The 16,582-nt window shown below is 31.5% G+C and overlaps 1 protein-coding gene across 1 annotated transcript; it reads right to left on the reverse strand.

Annotated features, from left to right (window-relative positions):
* Positions 1-2,340: 2,340 nt before the first annotated feature.
* On the reverse strand, positions 2,341-14,963 carry LOC127728886 (LIM/homeobox protein Awh-like). The gene is made up of 5 exons (XM_052236473.1): positions 14,952-14,963; positions 10,092-10,273; positions 6,161-6,372; positions 5,548-5,817; positions 2,341-4,295 (listed from the first exon to the last, which is right to left on the reverse strand). The coding sequence occupies exons 1-5, from the start codon at positions 14,961-14,963 to the stop codon at positions 4,231-4,233; spliced, it is 741 nt and encodes a 246-aa protein (XP_052092433.1). The 3' UTR covers positions 2,341-4,230.
* Positions 14,964-16,582: the final 1,619 nt, after the last annotated feature.

The following is a 16,582-nucleotide window of genomic DNA, read 5'->3' on the forward strand; positions in this document are numbered from 1 at the left end:
CTTTTACCAAGAAATGAAGGGATTGCATCTTTAACTTATATCTGTTGCTTACTCATTAAAGAAAATCTGGAAACCTCATAAACATAGAAAATAAAATTCTATTTATTTATTCATTTTGATAGTTTCCTGATAATCATATGCAAAATATATATCATCCCCAAATCTACTACTTTCCTACAATAAAGTGTTAGGCCATATTAATAATTTCTATACAAATATATTGTCGCTGTGAAAGTATTACTATTTAAAATTATGTCTTTTAATGAAAAGTTAAAAGTAAATACTTTTTAAATAAAAAAAAAAATAGTCATCCAAATAAAAATTTATCTTAGTAAATCATTCAATCCATGTTGTATATATTTTTACACGAAAAAACTTGTCAAAGATACCAGTCTTTTAATCTTGTTAACAAGACGCCTCATCAGTGGCACCCAAATGAAAGCGTTCGGAAGACAAAATTTATTAAGAAGTTGAGGAGCATTGAATACAAAAAGTTCCAAAAAAGCCATCTATGCTGCAAGCAAAAACCTTTGTATTTCGAATTATCTAAATAGTTTACGAACAATACGTTCACAAAAAATGCCCATGTAAATGATATATAATATCATTAAAAACGCGTGCTGCCTATTCGACTGAATGCGGACGAACCGTGCACCAGCTGTGGTATCGAACCTGTGGTTATAAAACTGATCAAAGATACCAGGCTTATAATTTAGTGCGCAAGACGCTCATTGTGTATGACAACCCTCACCAGTGGTGCTCTAAATAAAATATTTGGAAAAAATACTCTATTACGAATTTGAAGAGCATTGAAAACCAAAGTTCAAAAAGTTGTGCAAAATATGGCTATGGCCATCCATGCCTGTGGTATAAAAACATTCGTGCTTAGAATGATTTAAATATTTTACAAACAGTCAATGAACTGGAAATGGCCATATAAATGATATTTCATTAGACTACTTAGCTCAAAATTCAGTACGTATAGGTAGTCTTCTAGTTATTTCGCAGTATTACTAGTAACTGAACTCCAAGGTAAATAATAACAAGAGTGCACACGCTGAAATGTCTCGCCTTCTTTACTAATCATTGATATTATGTTGATAGTCCTAAATATAAAGCTTTATTACAACTGTCACATAAACTTAACATTAACCAAGTAAACTTAACATTGACCAATGAACCATGAAAATGAGGTCAAGGTCAGATGAACCATGCTAGGCAGGCATGTACAGCTAACAATTCTTCCATACAACAAATATAGTTGACCTATTGCTTATAGTTTAAGAAAAACAGACCAAAACACAAAAACTTAACACTGAGCAATGAACCTTGAAAATGAGGTCAAGGTCAAATAAAACCTGCGTGACTGACATATAGATCATAAAATATTTCCATACACCAAATATAGTTGAACTATTGCATATAGTATTAGAAAAAAAGACCAAAACTCAAAAACTTAACTTTGACCACTGAACCATGAAAATGAGGTCAAGGTCAAATGACATCTGCCAGCTAGACATGTACACCTTACAATCATTCCATACACCAAATATAGTAGACCTATTGCATACAGTATAAGAAAAACAGACCAAAACACAAAAACTTAACTATAACCACTGAACCATGAAAATGAGGTCAAGGTCAGATGACACCTGCCAGCTGGACATGTACACCTTACAGTCCTTCCATACACCGAATATACTAGACCTATTGCTTATAGTATCTGAGATATGGACTTGACCACCAAAACTTAACCTTGTTCACTGATCCATGAAATGAGGTCGAAGTCAAGTGAAAACTGTCTGACGGGCATGAGGACCTTGCAAGGTACGCACATACCAAATATAGTTATCCTATTACTTATAATAAGAGAGAATTTAACATTACAAAAAACCTTAACTTTTTTTTCAAGTAGTCACTGAACCATGAAAATGAGGTCAAGGACATTGGACTTGTGACTGACGGAAACTTCGTAACATGAGGCATCCATATACAAAGTATGAAGCATCCAGGTCTTCCACCTTCTAAAATATAAAGCTTAAAGAAGTTAGCTAACACCGCCGCCGGATCACTATCCCTATGTCGAGCTTTCTGCGACAAAAGTCGCAGGCTCGACAAAAAGGAAAGCCCATAAAGCCTAACAAAACAAAAGGCTCTACTATATCAAACAACGGATCGAATGAAAAACAACTCTCATATTCCTGACTTGGAACATGTCCGAAATTAGTAAATTTTTTGTCATCTGAATTCCCTTATATGTACTTTGATCCTGTAAATTTTAACTGCTGTTTATTAAATAAATGAATAAACAAACAGATAAATTTGCAAATGAAATGAAAGCTATTTTGATAAAATTTATTTTACATAAGAAACGTAACAATTGTATATATCTACAAATAATTTAACATTCATGTAAAAACTAACAAATTCAGTACATTAAACGAAAAAACACATACCAACGAAAGATTTTTGTATCTACATTGAAGCATTTTCATACAAAGCACTCCAGATATATTGTCGAACACTCGAATTCCAAAACTAATATTTATCGCCGAAATAAGTTAATGTCGACTATTATAACATATAGTAAAAAGGCATATCAAAGTAATTTCCCGTGTGTTCGCTTGCCAAACAAATGTGAATAAATTGAAAGTTAAGAAAAGAGGAACATGTTATATCTGTTGTAATTGATGCAAACTTATCATACATTTACAATAATCATGTACATATTAAAAAGGAGTAAACCTTCATCTTTTAATAAATATTAAACGGTTATATCTTGGTTATCGGATAAAACTCTTTAAATCAGTCTAATTCTTTTGTTATAGTCCGTTTTATCATTCGTGTGATATCTATGCTTTTTAAGCATTCATGTGATACAGAATTAGGGTATATTTTATGCAAATGGTTGAGACAAACATTCCAGTTATTTGTAAGGGTTATGTCCCTTTACTAAGATCTACCTCGATAATACCAAAAATAAACTGGTCTAATAAATGCACCAAAAGTAAATTAGTTCTTGTATTAAATGCATTAGAAGAAAAAAAACGCCACCTAACCTGTACAGCCACAAACTGGCGTTCCTTACTTTCTATTAATTGTGATGAGCAAAAAATATGTTTACCACTTGCATTAGTTTTTGGTAGTTTTGTGTACTGTCCCTAACAAAATAAAACATTTTCATTACTCTGTGCATGTTATACGCAAAATTGGTACCGTTAATGTTATTATACCCACATATATCAATTTGAACCACATAATAGTTTCAATGTCAACAAATGTTAAGAAAATTTGTAATGAAATTATTTTTTTTTAATTTTCGATGAACAATCAACAAACAAACATTAATGGTACCATTTTTCTGCACTAGATGCTCATTTCGACAATAAATGTCTCTCTTCAGTGGTGCTTGTGGCAAAACTGTTTGAAAATTCAAAGCTCATTGAAAAAATGAAGAACTTGTAAAACATAAATGACTAAAAAATATAGCCAAAGACGGGCAAGAAATCACAGCTTTGCAAAAGGGAGATACATTCCTTGATCTAAAATAATTTCTAATATTTTGTAACAGCAAATTTTAATAACACAAAATCCGTATGTCACTGACAGTGCCGAAGTACTGGCTCCTGGTATCACACGTCGATTTGAGTAAAAAAAAAATAAGGAAATGGTATGATTGCCAATGAGACCTATAAACTGAAACGAAAAAAAAGGCTGTAGACCAATATTATTCATCTATTTTGTTCGATTTGTTTGATTTACTTTCAAATGGTACAATTGAATACAAACAGGTTTAAATGTAATACAATGAGAATAGATTACAGCGATGGTAGTATTTCACAATAATACAACAAACACAAGAGGATGTTTGGCAAGATGTACAGCGTAGCTTTGTATAAAAACTATTCCACAACAATATATAAACATTCGGATATCACAAACATAGAGTCACTAGATATTCACTGACTAGAATTCTCAACGTACAGAGACAGCGTATGTCATTTCTCAAGTTTGTACATGTAACTGTTAGAACGCCCCTTTTGTTTGGTTCTTTTATCACGTGATACAGAAAAGTATTTTGTCATTTTCTAAATGGAAGAACACTCTCACAAATTTGATTCCGCGTCTGTGGTACAGTAATTTTGTTTCCTTAGTCATGATCAAATATTGGGATATGATACATGAGGGTGTATATAATAAAGACTTGAAAAAGCCAACATCTCTCATCTGTTAGTCTGAATACGACATACTGTCACTATGTATGCTATCTGTACTGTTCATCCAGTGTGTCGGACCTAAAAATTAAAAAAATATAGTTAGTGGACATTAGTATCAAATGCGTTAGAAGAAGCAGCTTGGTCAAATAACACGCTCCTCTGTTACAAAAATCCATGTTTTGAACGCTATGCTTATATTATTGGCCGCTTTTCCGCCACTGCAATTTCGTTTACAAGAAAATATTTCACTAACTCAGAAAAACATAAATGAGAAATACTATCAAAAATCTAAATAAAATACAAGATAAGAGCAGCAACCCCAAAAACAACCACAAATCATCACATGGCATATGATTTAGTACAATGAACCCATATTTAATTAAGTGTGATATTGTCTGATACGGTAAAGTTCTTAATTTATATCTATATAATATATATATAACCATAACACTCTATAAATTTGGTGTGTAGGAAGAGCTTTTCTGGAATTAACTTAATCCGGAAACTCAAAACCAAAAATTTCAAAGCCAATGACGATGCATTTATTCATAAATACTGAGGAGCTATATGAAAAAAGGGACGTATAATAATTTATAAACAATGTTTCGGGCCAAAAATTGTGATAGTCAAAGATTTGTGTATACAAGGGAAGCTATGACCTGGTAGTTGAAGTAATATCGAAGAATTGCAGGGTTGTTTGTTCAAACCCCTAGAGAAGGAAAACGAAAAAAAAATGAAAACATAATTTGTCTCCATCTAGATATTTAATTTAATTAAACGAAGTGCTTTTCTGGGTTTATTATCAGGATACTGTCATGGCAAAACATCAGAAAACTGATAAAATATAAAAATGATACATGAACAGTCAACGACAGCCGAGACCAACTTCGTCTTTGGAATTTTAAACATTAGTTTTTGTTAAAATTGCTAAATATTAAGACATCTTTTCACGATGCGTTTTATAAAAATAAAGAGATATGGTATGATGCCTATGAGACAAATATCCACCAGAAACCAAAGGACGAGGATGTTAACGGCTACAAAACGCATACAGCATAGAATGCCTAGGCATTCCAAACGTGAAACAATTCAACAGAGATAACTAATGGGTTAATTTATGCTAAAAACAATAAACGAAAAACTATTATAGCAGACATTAACCGTTTAACGATAACCACTTGATTACAGGTTCCTGACTCGGGGACTAACCCATGAAGAATGTGTCGGGATACTACCTGTTTGTAAGCGCTCAGCTATAACACTAACCTTGGACATTGATGTAATTCATGTGTATGCTCAATAAGTATAGAAGAGTTGTATAATATCTTACTTGATATTTTTGATGGTGACGAAGCCGGTGAAGGACTTGAATTTCCACAGTCACTTCTTGACTGTTGTTGCTGTTTTTTCTGTCGTGCTCTTGAATTTTGGAACCAAACCTGTGTCACGCGCTTGCTCAATCCAGTGATCTGCGCAATTCGTTCCAAATCCTGTCCATCTGGGTTACTATCGAGCTGAAAGTTCGCCTGCAACACTTGAACTTGTTCCTCTGTAAAAGTTGTTCTCACTCGTTTTGTTTTTGACTTCATGTTGCCGTCTTCTGGAAATAACCAACAGTTATCGTTCAAAATCAACAAATTATAAAGCAAAATATAACGAAAAAAATTTGTTCAGAAGTTTAAAATTCACATTAAACATGTCATTTTGCACCGTAACGCAAAAGTTCTTTTTCGTGTATTGGTATGCAGTATGCAATTGTTTATGTAATGATATACATTATGCAAAACTTATACCAAAACTATATAAACCCGATCGGCTCTTATTAACTACAGTTCTATAGAAATATTTTTTTTAACTCCCCCCCCCCCCCCAAAAAAAAACTCCATTAGATATTCTTAACATCGCTCGTATAACCTAAAGTTTTAGCAATAAGTTTGTTCTACCTTTACTTGGGCCTCCTTCCAAAGACTCCACATAATGTGTTTTACATAGCACTTGATCTTCTTGTAAAGCAAATTCTTCACCGGTGGACAACTGTCGTTTACAACTATCACATGCAAAACAGGCAAGATGATAAACATTGTCACGTGCTTTCCTCACCCAATCGTTTGGTTGAATTGAACGCAAGCATTTTGAACACTTGGCACCAAATTCTCTGCAAAAGAAGGTATTATGGTACTTATAGTTATCTATATGACTACACATCGTGAAATACAATTATGATCCTTACACTAAAATGTATGATACCGAATACCATTGAATAGTGACAGGTGCATACATGACTGCGGAACCCTCAGATCAATTCGGATGTGTTATATAAAACCTGTTATTTATTTTTTTCTAGTTTATGGAAGAAATAACCAACTTACTCATAAATGTCTTACTTTGTTTAAGTGGAACTATTTTGCTAATAAACTGATAAAAATAGGTGTTGTAACGAAACACAATATAGACCCATTCGAATTAACTCCATGGCCGTGTTATGCATGGAAACTGCCCAAAGATCAAGGTATAGCTTATTGCATTATTTGGATATAACATAGTCTTACGACTCGCCCTGAGAGTGCACATTGACGTAGCCTTACGTGTAGGACTTAACCTTTTTTTTGACATTATAAAAAAACATCCTAAAGTTATAGATATAAGAAGAGTGGTATGAGTGCCAATGAGACAACTCTCCATCCAAGTCAAAATTTATAAAAGTAAACCAATATAGGTCAAAGTACGGTCTTCAACACGAAGCCTTGGCTCACACCGAACAGCAAGCTATAAAGGGCCCCTAGTGTGAAACCATTCAAACGGGAAAACCAATAACCATCTTGGGACCATCATATGACATCTAAATTAGTGTCCTAAACTTATGACAGATTCTGAGCCATATCTAAACTTGAGACATGGTTAGAACAAAGATATCGGTCCATAGTTAGTTTTAAGTCTTATCGACATTGTATCACCACAATCCTATAATTTTATTTTATTTGTGAAAATTTTGTCTTCTGTGGGAAATGAATGTCAAGAAAAGTTGAAAGGCGGAGATAACTGACTTCACCGGACGTTTGTGAAGATTTTAACGTCTTGTTTGTCAATTGTCTGTATAAAAATGATTCTAGGAAATCAAATAAAAAACAGTCTAAGGAAATTTCAATTGACATCTGTGATCGGAAATTACTCCCGTCCGGTAACACCCAGAAAGTTCTTTATTCATGCCGCCATTCTTTTCCCGCCTAATTAATTCTGATCGATCTTACAAAATTTGTATTCATCCTAATGATGCTGCAGTCAAAATTCCGTTAACCCGTTCAATTGAAGCTAATTTAGCAAATAATTGTAATCTTGACTGCAGAGATCTATGTTTATTGAAGATTTTCAATAGATTTTTGGATAGTGATTTAAAGAAACTGACATGTTGAAAAGAAGAGGAAATAATCGAAAATTATAACTAAATGAAAGATAAATTTAGTTAATGTTATTTATATCGAAAGTCTTCGACATATATTAATAATGACCATTGGGTCTTAATGCGAGTTTTATTTTCTTGCTATCTACTATAGAAAGAAAAAAGTGCATTGTTTATTCAAAAAGTTATGAATATGACCAAACAATCAAATTTGAAGAAGTTGTGTATATTCATTAGGCAAATTAATTCATATTTGTGATCTATCTGAATCTTTCAATTTATATTTGTAAATAGTGTACATTATATGTTTTATTTTATTTATATTACCCTTATATTGGTGCTATTTATTCCATGTAACTTCTGTATACCATTGTTTATCAGAATGAAGATGTACAACAAAGAGCAAAACCTACAGTGGCGGATCCAGAAATTTTTATAAGGGGCCCACTGACTGACCTAAGCCCCCCCCCCGGATCCGCCTATGACCCATACCGTATAGAAAGCTATAAAGGATACCGCATGACCAAATGTGAATCATCAATCAATTACTGCTACAAAAATAAAGAACGGGTGTGTGTGTGTGTGATTTCTATTTGAAATTTTCTTCAAGTATGCATGTATTCAGTAAAATCGTTCATTTACAATGAGAGGTATACGAAAATCAGCGATCTCTGGAATTTTTATAAAATGTGACCGTAACTAGAACGTATACGTGTATATCTATATAGTGAAAAATTTAGGGCTCTTTTGTAATTTCGAAATAATATTGTACATTAAATATCCGACAAAAGAAATATTTTCAAACAGCGACAAATATAAAAAATGAATAAATTCTTAATTGTCATTTCGTCAAATACTATGTCATAGGATTTGCAACGGAACGTTTAGAAAACAATGAATCAATCAATCCGAATGGACAACAAATTCCTGTTTTCGTGGTCATAGAAAATTTGATTCCAAGTTTGGTAGCCATACAATATATTATTCATTATAAGACTTTTTTTTTTAGAATTCTCGATTTCAAATTGGGTATTATTTAAATTTGCATCATGCTATTTTTACATGCAGTTGTTTACATGCATTTTATTCTTTTACATTCCCTCTTAATTAGCCATATGTAATTCATGATATTTACAAAATGCATGAAGACATATCATTATTTTCTATACTAAAATGCAGTCCTCTATTTGCTCTGGTCGCATGTAAAATTTGAATACTAAATGATACATATATATTAATGTAGTATCTTAACTTTCCACCTTTATGTTAAAGTTCCCACAAACGTCGAGTTCTGCAGTGAGATTATTTTAAACTTTCGTGTCTATTTCAATTATTTCAATTGTTTAAAGTTCACATTTAGACATCTTTTATTATCTTAAAACTTGAAAAACAGATTAGCGTATGGGTGTCCCCGACACCTATTACATTAATAGCTTTTGATTTACAGAAAATATCCATAACAGTTTTTACACATGCAGCCGTTTTGGAACAGATTATGGCGATGTGCACAAGTTACTTTGTCGTTCAAAACATATTTATTGTGTCATTATAACACTAATTGTTGAACGAATGCAAGGCATTCTTTTTTTACAACTATCGTAAGTATAAAAAAAACTATTACGAATATCCTACTCTAGGTTGTAGTTGAACCAAATGTTCTTAACATGCACTAGTTCAGTCACATCGACACTGATATTACTATGACACGGTTGTATAGTAATCTCATACAACATTAGAAAAATGTTAATATGGGAGTTTGTTTTAGCTCGTAAGTTAAAGACGATATCATCGATATATAGTTGTATGTAAAAAAAAAGTCACAAAAGCAAACAGTTCTGTGAATCACTGGCAATTATAATATTATATTGCTTTCACTAAACACCATTTGATACATCATGGAGAATATATATTTTTGTTTGAGTGTGCATTCAGTCTGAAAACGGTGAGGTTGGTGAGTTGTCAGAGCTTTGATGACTTGTTATAATGATATTCAAAAATCATTATTACATATGTGTAAACGCGTTATAATATCTGATTTGTTCAAATTATGTTGAAAACGCAAAAAAAACTTGTTCTAAAATTCCTCACAAAGCATTATCTCAACTTCATGTAAAATGTGTCTGTCATTTTTTATCTTTAAGCGTGCTTATGCTAGTTCAGCGATGTGAACAATTTTTTGATGACGATAACCTTTCTCTCAACGATTGTGCCTGCTGTACTAAAACAATACGTAAACATAAATCTGGCTAAATAGCTTTGATCTGCATATATGAAATACACACTTTATAAATTTCGTGCGTCCGAATCGCTTTTCTGGGTTTACCTTCATCAAGAACGCTCTTACCTACACATTTGAAAGTCAGTGATGCTTAACTACGCTGCCACGTAATCATCTATATGACCAACAAGGATCTAAAACTTTTTAATTGGTTTATTTTTAAAGATTTATTTTCAAAAATACTAAATAAGACAAATACCTGGTATAGTCCATTTTACAGTAGACATTGTTTCCTTTGATGTAACACGATGACTGTCTCTCTAATCCTATCTGACATGCGCAACATCTAAGACAACTCACATGGTAAGACTGGTCATTTACACGGAGTAAATATCTGTCTACGATCAGGTCACCACATCCAAAACATAGTTCACCGTCAGGCTGCAAAGTAAAATAAAATGCAATTATTTTGTTCCTACTGATTTTTCTTTAATTTAATTATATAGTCTGAAACCCATAATCACATAATGGAAACCATTTTGGACTTTCCCCTTTGTTCGGATCTACAAAATATATGATATACAGGATTATGTAAAAGTTCCAAACTAAAGATACCTCAACTTTTACAAATCGTCTTGAAACAATTAAATTGACTATTTTATAATAAAAAGTCACAATTTACAATTGATATTCATAAATATATATATATATATATATATATATATATATATATATTGAAGAATCTTCACATGCGTGTCTCCAGCTAAGAGGGAGGAGTGTGATGAATGAACCATACGTCTTCGCATAAAAAGCTCCAAGTTAAATTTGTTTCTTTTTTTGTCATTTTGATGAACCTTTGACAGCTATCAGTAAACGAAATAAACAGGTATCGTCCTTTTTTTACTTATTTTACTTGTCATTTGGGTCAAAATTTAACTTATTTTACCTGTCATTAGGGTCAAAATTTAAAGTATTTTACTTGTTATTAGGGTCAAAATTTAACTAATTTTACTTGTCATTAGGGTCAAAATTCAACTTATAATACTTGTCATTAGGGTCAAAATTTAACTTATTTTACCTGTCAGTAGCGTAAAAATTTAACTTATTTTACTTGTCATTTGGGTCAAAAGTTACCTTATTTTACCTGTCATTAGGGTCAAAATTTAACTTATTTTACCTGTCATTAGGGTCAAAATTTCTGTCAGTAGGGTAAAAATTTAACTTATTTTACCTGTCAGTAGGGTAAAAATTTAACTTATTTTACCTGTCAATAGGGTCAAAATTTAACTTATTTTACTTGTCATTAGGATCAAAATTTAACTTATTTTACTTGTCATTAGGGTCAAAATTTAACTTATTTTACCTGTCATTATAGGGTCAAAAATTTAACTTATTTTACTTGTCATTAGGGTCAAAATTTAACTTATTCCGTTTAGTATATTTTACAACCCCTACAAAATGCAAAAGTGGTCGTTAATATCTTGATTCTAAGAGGAAAATAAGGATTTTACGATTTTTTTTTCTAATATCTTAATAGATTCACACCATTTTAGCATGTCGTTGTTATACTTCCGCATGTAAGAGATTGTAAGTCTCTATACCCATTGTCGAGTTTATATTTTTTTGTTTTTAATTTAAAACAGTACCGAGCCAGTTCAATGTTCTGCTATGAAATCACATTTTAGCCCAAAGGATGGAAGAAATATATATACTGATAATTAAACCGGATTTTTTTGTGATATTTTTTTTTAATTCAACTGAGTTTTAAATCGTTCATACATATGTTCAACGAAAGTTTAATCGAAAATTCGTTTTACAAATGAATATCCGATTGAACTTACTTAAATTATTTTTCATTATTCTTTTCACGCAGGCCCGTCCTGGCTCCTGGCTGCATGCAAGAAGAGGAACGATTAACAGTGTGTTAAGATGCAATTACGAGTCTCTTGTTAAACATAACACAAGAAATAAAGATGTTTATTTTATAATTTTCTTCGTTTATTTCTCATAGATGTAATTGACAACCTCTAAAATCGACATAAATATGTCCAACTTTAATTCGAAGCATAGCATATACATCAACAAAACTGTCTGCGCCTTTCGGAACAAACGCTCACCCCAGCTTGCATCAAAGATGAAAACATTCGAGTGACACTTGTTTCCCGTTATCTTCTCATCTCTCTGTCGTTATAGAATCATCAATATAATAAAGTGTAGCTTTTCGCACTATTAACAGAAATCATGTACCGTGGTCTTATGGGCTGTCTTATGTAATTTAAGTGTAGGGTCAGCCCTTGGACATGTTAATATTATAGTCCCAGTTCAGCCGTACAGGCGGGCCATTTTAAGAACATTGTTTATTTTTTCATTATAAGTTGAATGAATATTACGATTTTTTATATACATAAATGTATATGATTGAAATTATAAAATATATTCAAATTTTTGTTGCGTTATCTTTTTAACTGTTAGTCATGATAAAAGAAGTGTTTTCCTATTTGCTGTTATTTTTTACAGATTTTTTATATTTCATCAAGTCTATTGAAGGCGATAAAACATTATCAAATCAATATTTCTATATCATTTCTTTAATATCATTTAATAACACCTTACTACAATCAGAAATGGTATTTGATCTTTTGTGAGAAAGTCACTTCTCTGTATAAAAATATTCTAACCTGTAATTTTAACAAAGACCTATTAAAATCACCTGTCATAATGATCAATAATAGAACCACACAAGTGCGATCATGTATCGAATACCCCCCGCTTAAAAGTTTGTCTCTGCTACCGACAGATTAAGGGGATAATCCCAATGTGTGGCAGATAGGTTTACAAATGGGGCGACAATTTTGACTGAGTTTTGCGTCTTTAATGTACCGGGTATCGATTAAACCCCTGTAGTGGCTGTCAAACCCTCTTGTTGTGTCAATGTCTTTAGCATGTTCTAACATATTCGGTTAACCTTTAATTCAATTAACAGTTTACACATTTTTAGACGAGTTTGTCATTATTATTATTACCATATTTAATGAATTCCTCCACTGTTTAACTTGTTTTGAAAATAAATAAATAAATAAATAAATAAATAAATAAATAAATAAATAAATAAATAAATAAATAAATAAATAAATAAATAGATAAATAAATAATAAATAAATAGATAAATAAATAAAAATTTACAAATAAATAAAAAATTATAAATAGATAAATAAATAAATATTTTGGTTTATTTTTCAAAGTGCATATGTCTTACGATAATGGATCGAACAACGCATTGGATTGTTTAGTAATATGATTCTGTAAGAGAGTTAACTTAATGGAAATACCATAGAAATCGTCATTATTCGTCAAAATCGTTGAAACAGGAATTGTTTTATAAGTGTTTAAAAGCTAAATATTATTTAAAAGGTATCTAAATTAATAGACCATCTTCTTCTCGTGATGAAGTCATTGAAAATGGTTTTTATATATGCATTTAAATGGGCGGACATTGAAAAGAAAGAGTTAAGACGTTCGAAATGTTTCAAAATGGAAGGTTTAAGTGAAGTTAAGGGTGGATCAAAGCTTCGCGAGTAATGTATTTCCGGCTTGATACATTTTAAACGCATAGAAGATGTCGTTTTAATGGGTACAACAAAGATGCAGAAACAGTGATCCAGAAATGGAAAAGGGAAAACAAAACGGACATGCCTTATTGCGGAAATGGAGCTTCCTCGACCTTAGCGGCAAATATTTAACACGCACTGAAATACAATACCACTGAAAATATTTCGAAGCGTAGAAATTTAGATGCATGTTAGGAAATTACTTTTTTGCTCCTGGAAATTAGATTTTCAAAAATACCTTAGATGACACATTTTTAGAAATAGAACAGGGAACGATATTTAGACTGATAGACAGAGATGTAAAACTCACATAAAAAAGTTCTGTGTTAAAATAAACCTTTTCCTTTTATTCGCACTACTGATATCTTCGTGATATTCTTATTTTCACCAAACGCGTCTAATGCACGTTGGAGGTATGTAAACATATATATATATATATACAGGTTCCAGCCCCGGCCGGGGAGGAAGTAAAGAATCAAATCTACTCTAACATTGTTAGGTTGATTTTCTAGGCACTTTATATATATATATAAATATATATAAATACTTTCCATTTTAATGTTGTATTATCAGGTTCATAAAAGTATATGAGGATGATAATGGATGGCTGTAGAACGTCCAGTGTGAAATAAAATGCATATTCAGGACGACAACATGTTAAATTTAAAAAGTAGTATGCTTCAAATGTCAGAAGCGAGTTTAAACTCAAAATAGTGGTGGTTGTTGCCGGAGCGGGCGTGTCTTCCTTAGTACTATACAGCCGGCACTGATAAAACTAGCAGTTTTTTTCTTTGTACTTCGTAGGGTATACAAACATGCGACTTCTTTCTATTATTTATTTTTTTAAATCAAATCACAATTATTAACATATTTTTCAATTTCTTAGACAATACATAAAACGTCATGAACATCCAAAACTACATCGCCGCAAATATGACAGTAGCAATATATTGTATAAAAAATATCGGATACTGAATCTTGAGATTTAAATGAAAAACAATTTTCTCAACGGACACACGACATCAAGTCATATTTAGTCCATCTTTCACAATACAGAAAACATGGTGAACTGCATTCTCTTAGTGACATTCCAAAAAATGACATGCTATGCTGTAATCTGATTTAGATAATATTTTTCTTCATGTCGAAACTTTTATTGTCATAATCCCATGCTTGCATGATTCTTTTGTGATTTCCAAAAGAAATCGTAACTCATTTAGTCAAAATTTATTGATGGAATTATTGTCTCTTTTGTGGTCCTGAAACAAATAAAATTTCCTCTTTTGAGGAGAGTGTGTGATGAAATTTTCTCTATAAAAGGATTCGACTTTCAGACTGAATAAAATCAGAGTTATTTCATTATGTTTTTTTAATCGTTGTCAAAACTTGATGTTTAGAAGAATTGTCAGACTGCACTTCGTAATTAATTTTGATCAGATTTATATACGACTTTGAAGACTTTATAAATGTCAATAAGTAACTTTTATAAAATAACTTATATGCGTACTAACGTCTTCAGTCATCTTTCCCCCGAGACCTTTCATTTAAAACAAAACATACTCCTATACCAATATTGCTCAGAGATTTACGAAAAAAATTATTTGTCCATTATTTATGATGAAGAGATAATTTTAATACACATCTTTTTAACAAATAGAGGTGCTGATACTGGCCAAAATAGGTTCAGAAATTGAGAGCAAAAATAATTAGTTGTTTTAAATAAACATCACAAAATAATTTAGAGAGTTTTCGTAATTTAAATTTAAAAAAATAAAATTAAGAACTGACCTTTAACATTGTAAAACTGTATCTGTCGATAGCATCTTCTGCAGAGTCTGGTGATGAAACATTTTCCTCGTAACCGGATGGCACAGAATCGGTAAACTCATAATTGTCCGTCATTCGCATCTTGACAACATCTACAGGTATCTGGTCTTCAAATAATCTTGGGCGACTCGTTTTGAAAACTTTCTCAGAAATATTAAATGCACAAAAAAATTGGTTCAATTCAGACCGTTTACTAGATTTATTGTTAAAAAATTGTTCACGTGCTGTTTATCAAATACTGAAATAGTTCCATAATTTTTCGAATTACTCTCAGCCAATCAAATCAAAGTTTGGTCAGATCAACCTCCTGTCGTCTGTCATTCAAAAAGGATTAACAACGCACACGGAATTTGTTGCCATAACATTTATTGTGTCTATTGACCAGATGAATAAACATTTATAACACTTTACTGTAATGATTAAATAGATATTTGGGGATTAGTACATACATTATCTAGTCGTTATTAAAATAAGCACCAATAAAGTATTAGAAGTAAAGAAAAAATGTTATAAAATAAAAAGAAAAAGGGGATATGACATTTAAAAAAATACATGTTTGTTAATTTTATCATGAAATATAATCTGGAAATTTTGAAATAATAATAATAAATTTAAATTGTTTCTCTATTCATTTTTGTACTGATTCACGAGAATCGGCTGCATTCAAATATTACAATAATTATTTAAAAGTTCATTACAAAATTGTTTTGAATTTAAATGCATGTTTAACCCTTCCCGTGCACGCTACACACAGTAGTATAAACTTTGGTTTTCAATATCTTTGCGCTGTAAAGTGTTAGGAAGACATAATATTTCGAACTAACTGAAATAACCATGTAATGTCTATTCTAAAACTGCATTTTATTACACGAAAAGTTATGTTTTTTTTGGTTATTATACTACTTTCTATGAACCCTTATGACAAGTGGTTGTTAAATCTAATGACCAAGTTTGCCGTTATAGACCACGCACAGTCAGTTTTTTATAGCACATGATCTGTTACTTTTTCATATTTTACATTATTATATCATGACCAGCCAATCTAACAATACAAAATTTTTAAAAAGTAATATCGTGAAAGTTAAAAATCTTAAAGTAAAGGTTGCAATTACAAGTCAACGAAAACAAAGAAAATGCAAACGTAGAACCGGAAGATAATCGGTTAATGAGTTAAAACATTTTTTTTTTAATTATGACTCGCGTGGACTCTTTAGAAATCCTTACACGAATGCGCAAACGGTTAGACTTCGTGATTAAACAGTTTCGGAACAACCACGTGATGGCAGTAATGTCTTAACATGGTCCAAAGTTGGGA

Source organism: Mytilus californianus, unplaced genomic scaffold (genome assembly GCF_021869535.1).
Source record: "Mytilus californianus isolate M0D057914Y unplaced genomic scaffold, xbMytCali1.0.p SCAF_2, whole genome shotgun sequence".
Lineage (NCBI taxonomy): Eukaryota > Metazoa > Mollusca > Bivalvia > Mytilida > Mytilidae > Mytilus > Mytilus californianus.

What these genes read in the sequence shown, in the direction of transcription:
- LOC127728886 (XM_052236473.1), bottom strand. An exon ending in TGTAAAATGGACTATACCAG is followed by an intron (nt 6,373 to 10,091) that starts GTATTTGTCTTA and finishes CTTCTTTTGCAG; the next exon opens with AGAATTTGGTGCCAAGTGTT. An exon ending in GGAAGGAGGCCCAAGTAAAG is followed by an intron (nt 5,818 to 6,160) that starts GTAGAACAAACT and finishes GGTTATTTCCAG; the next exon opens with AAGACGGCAACATGAAGTCA.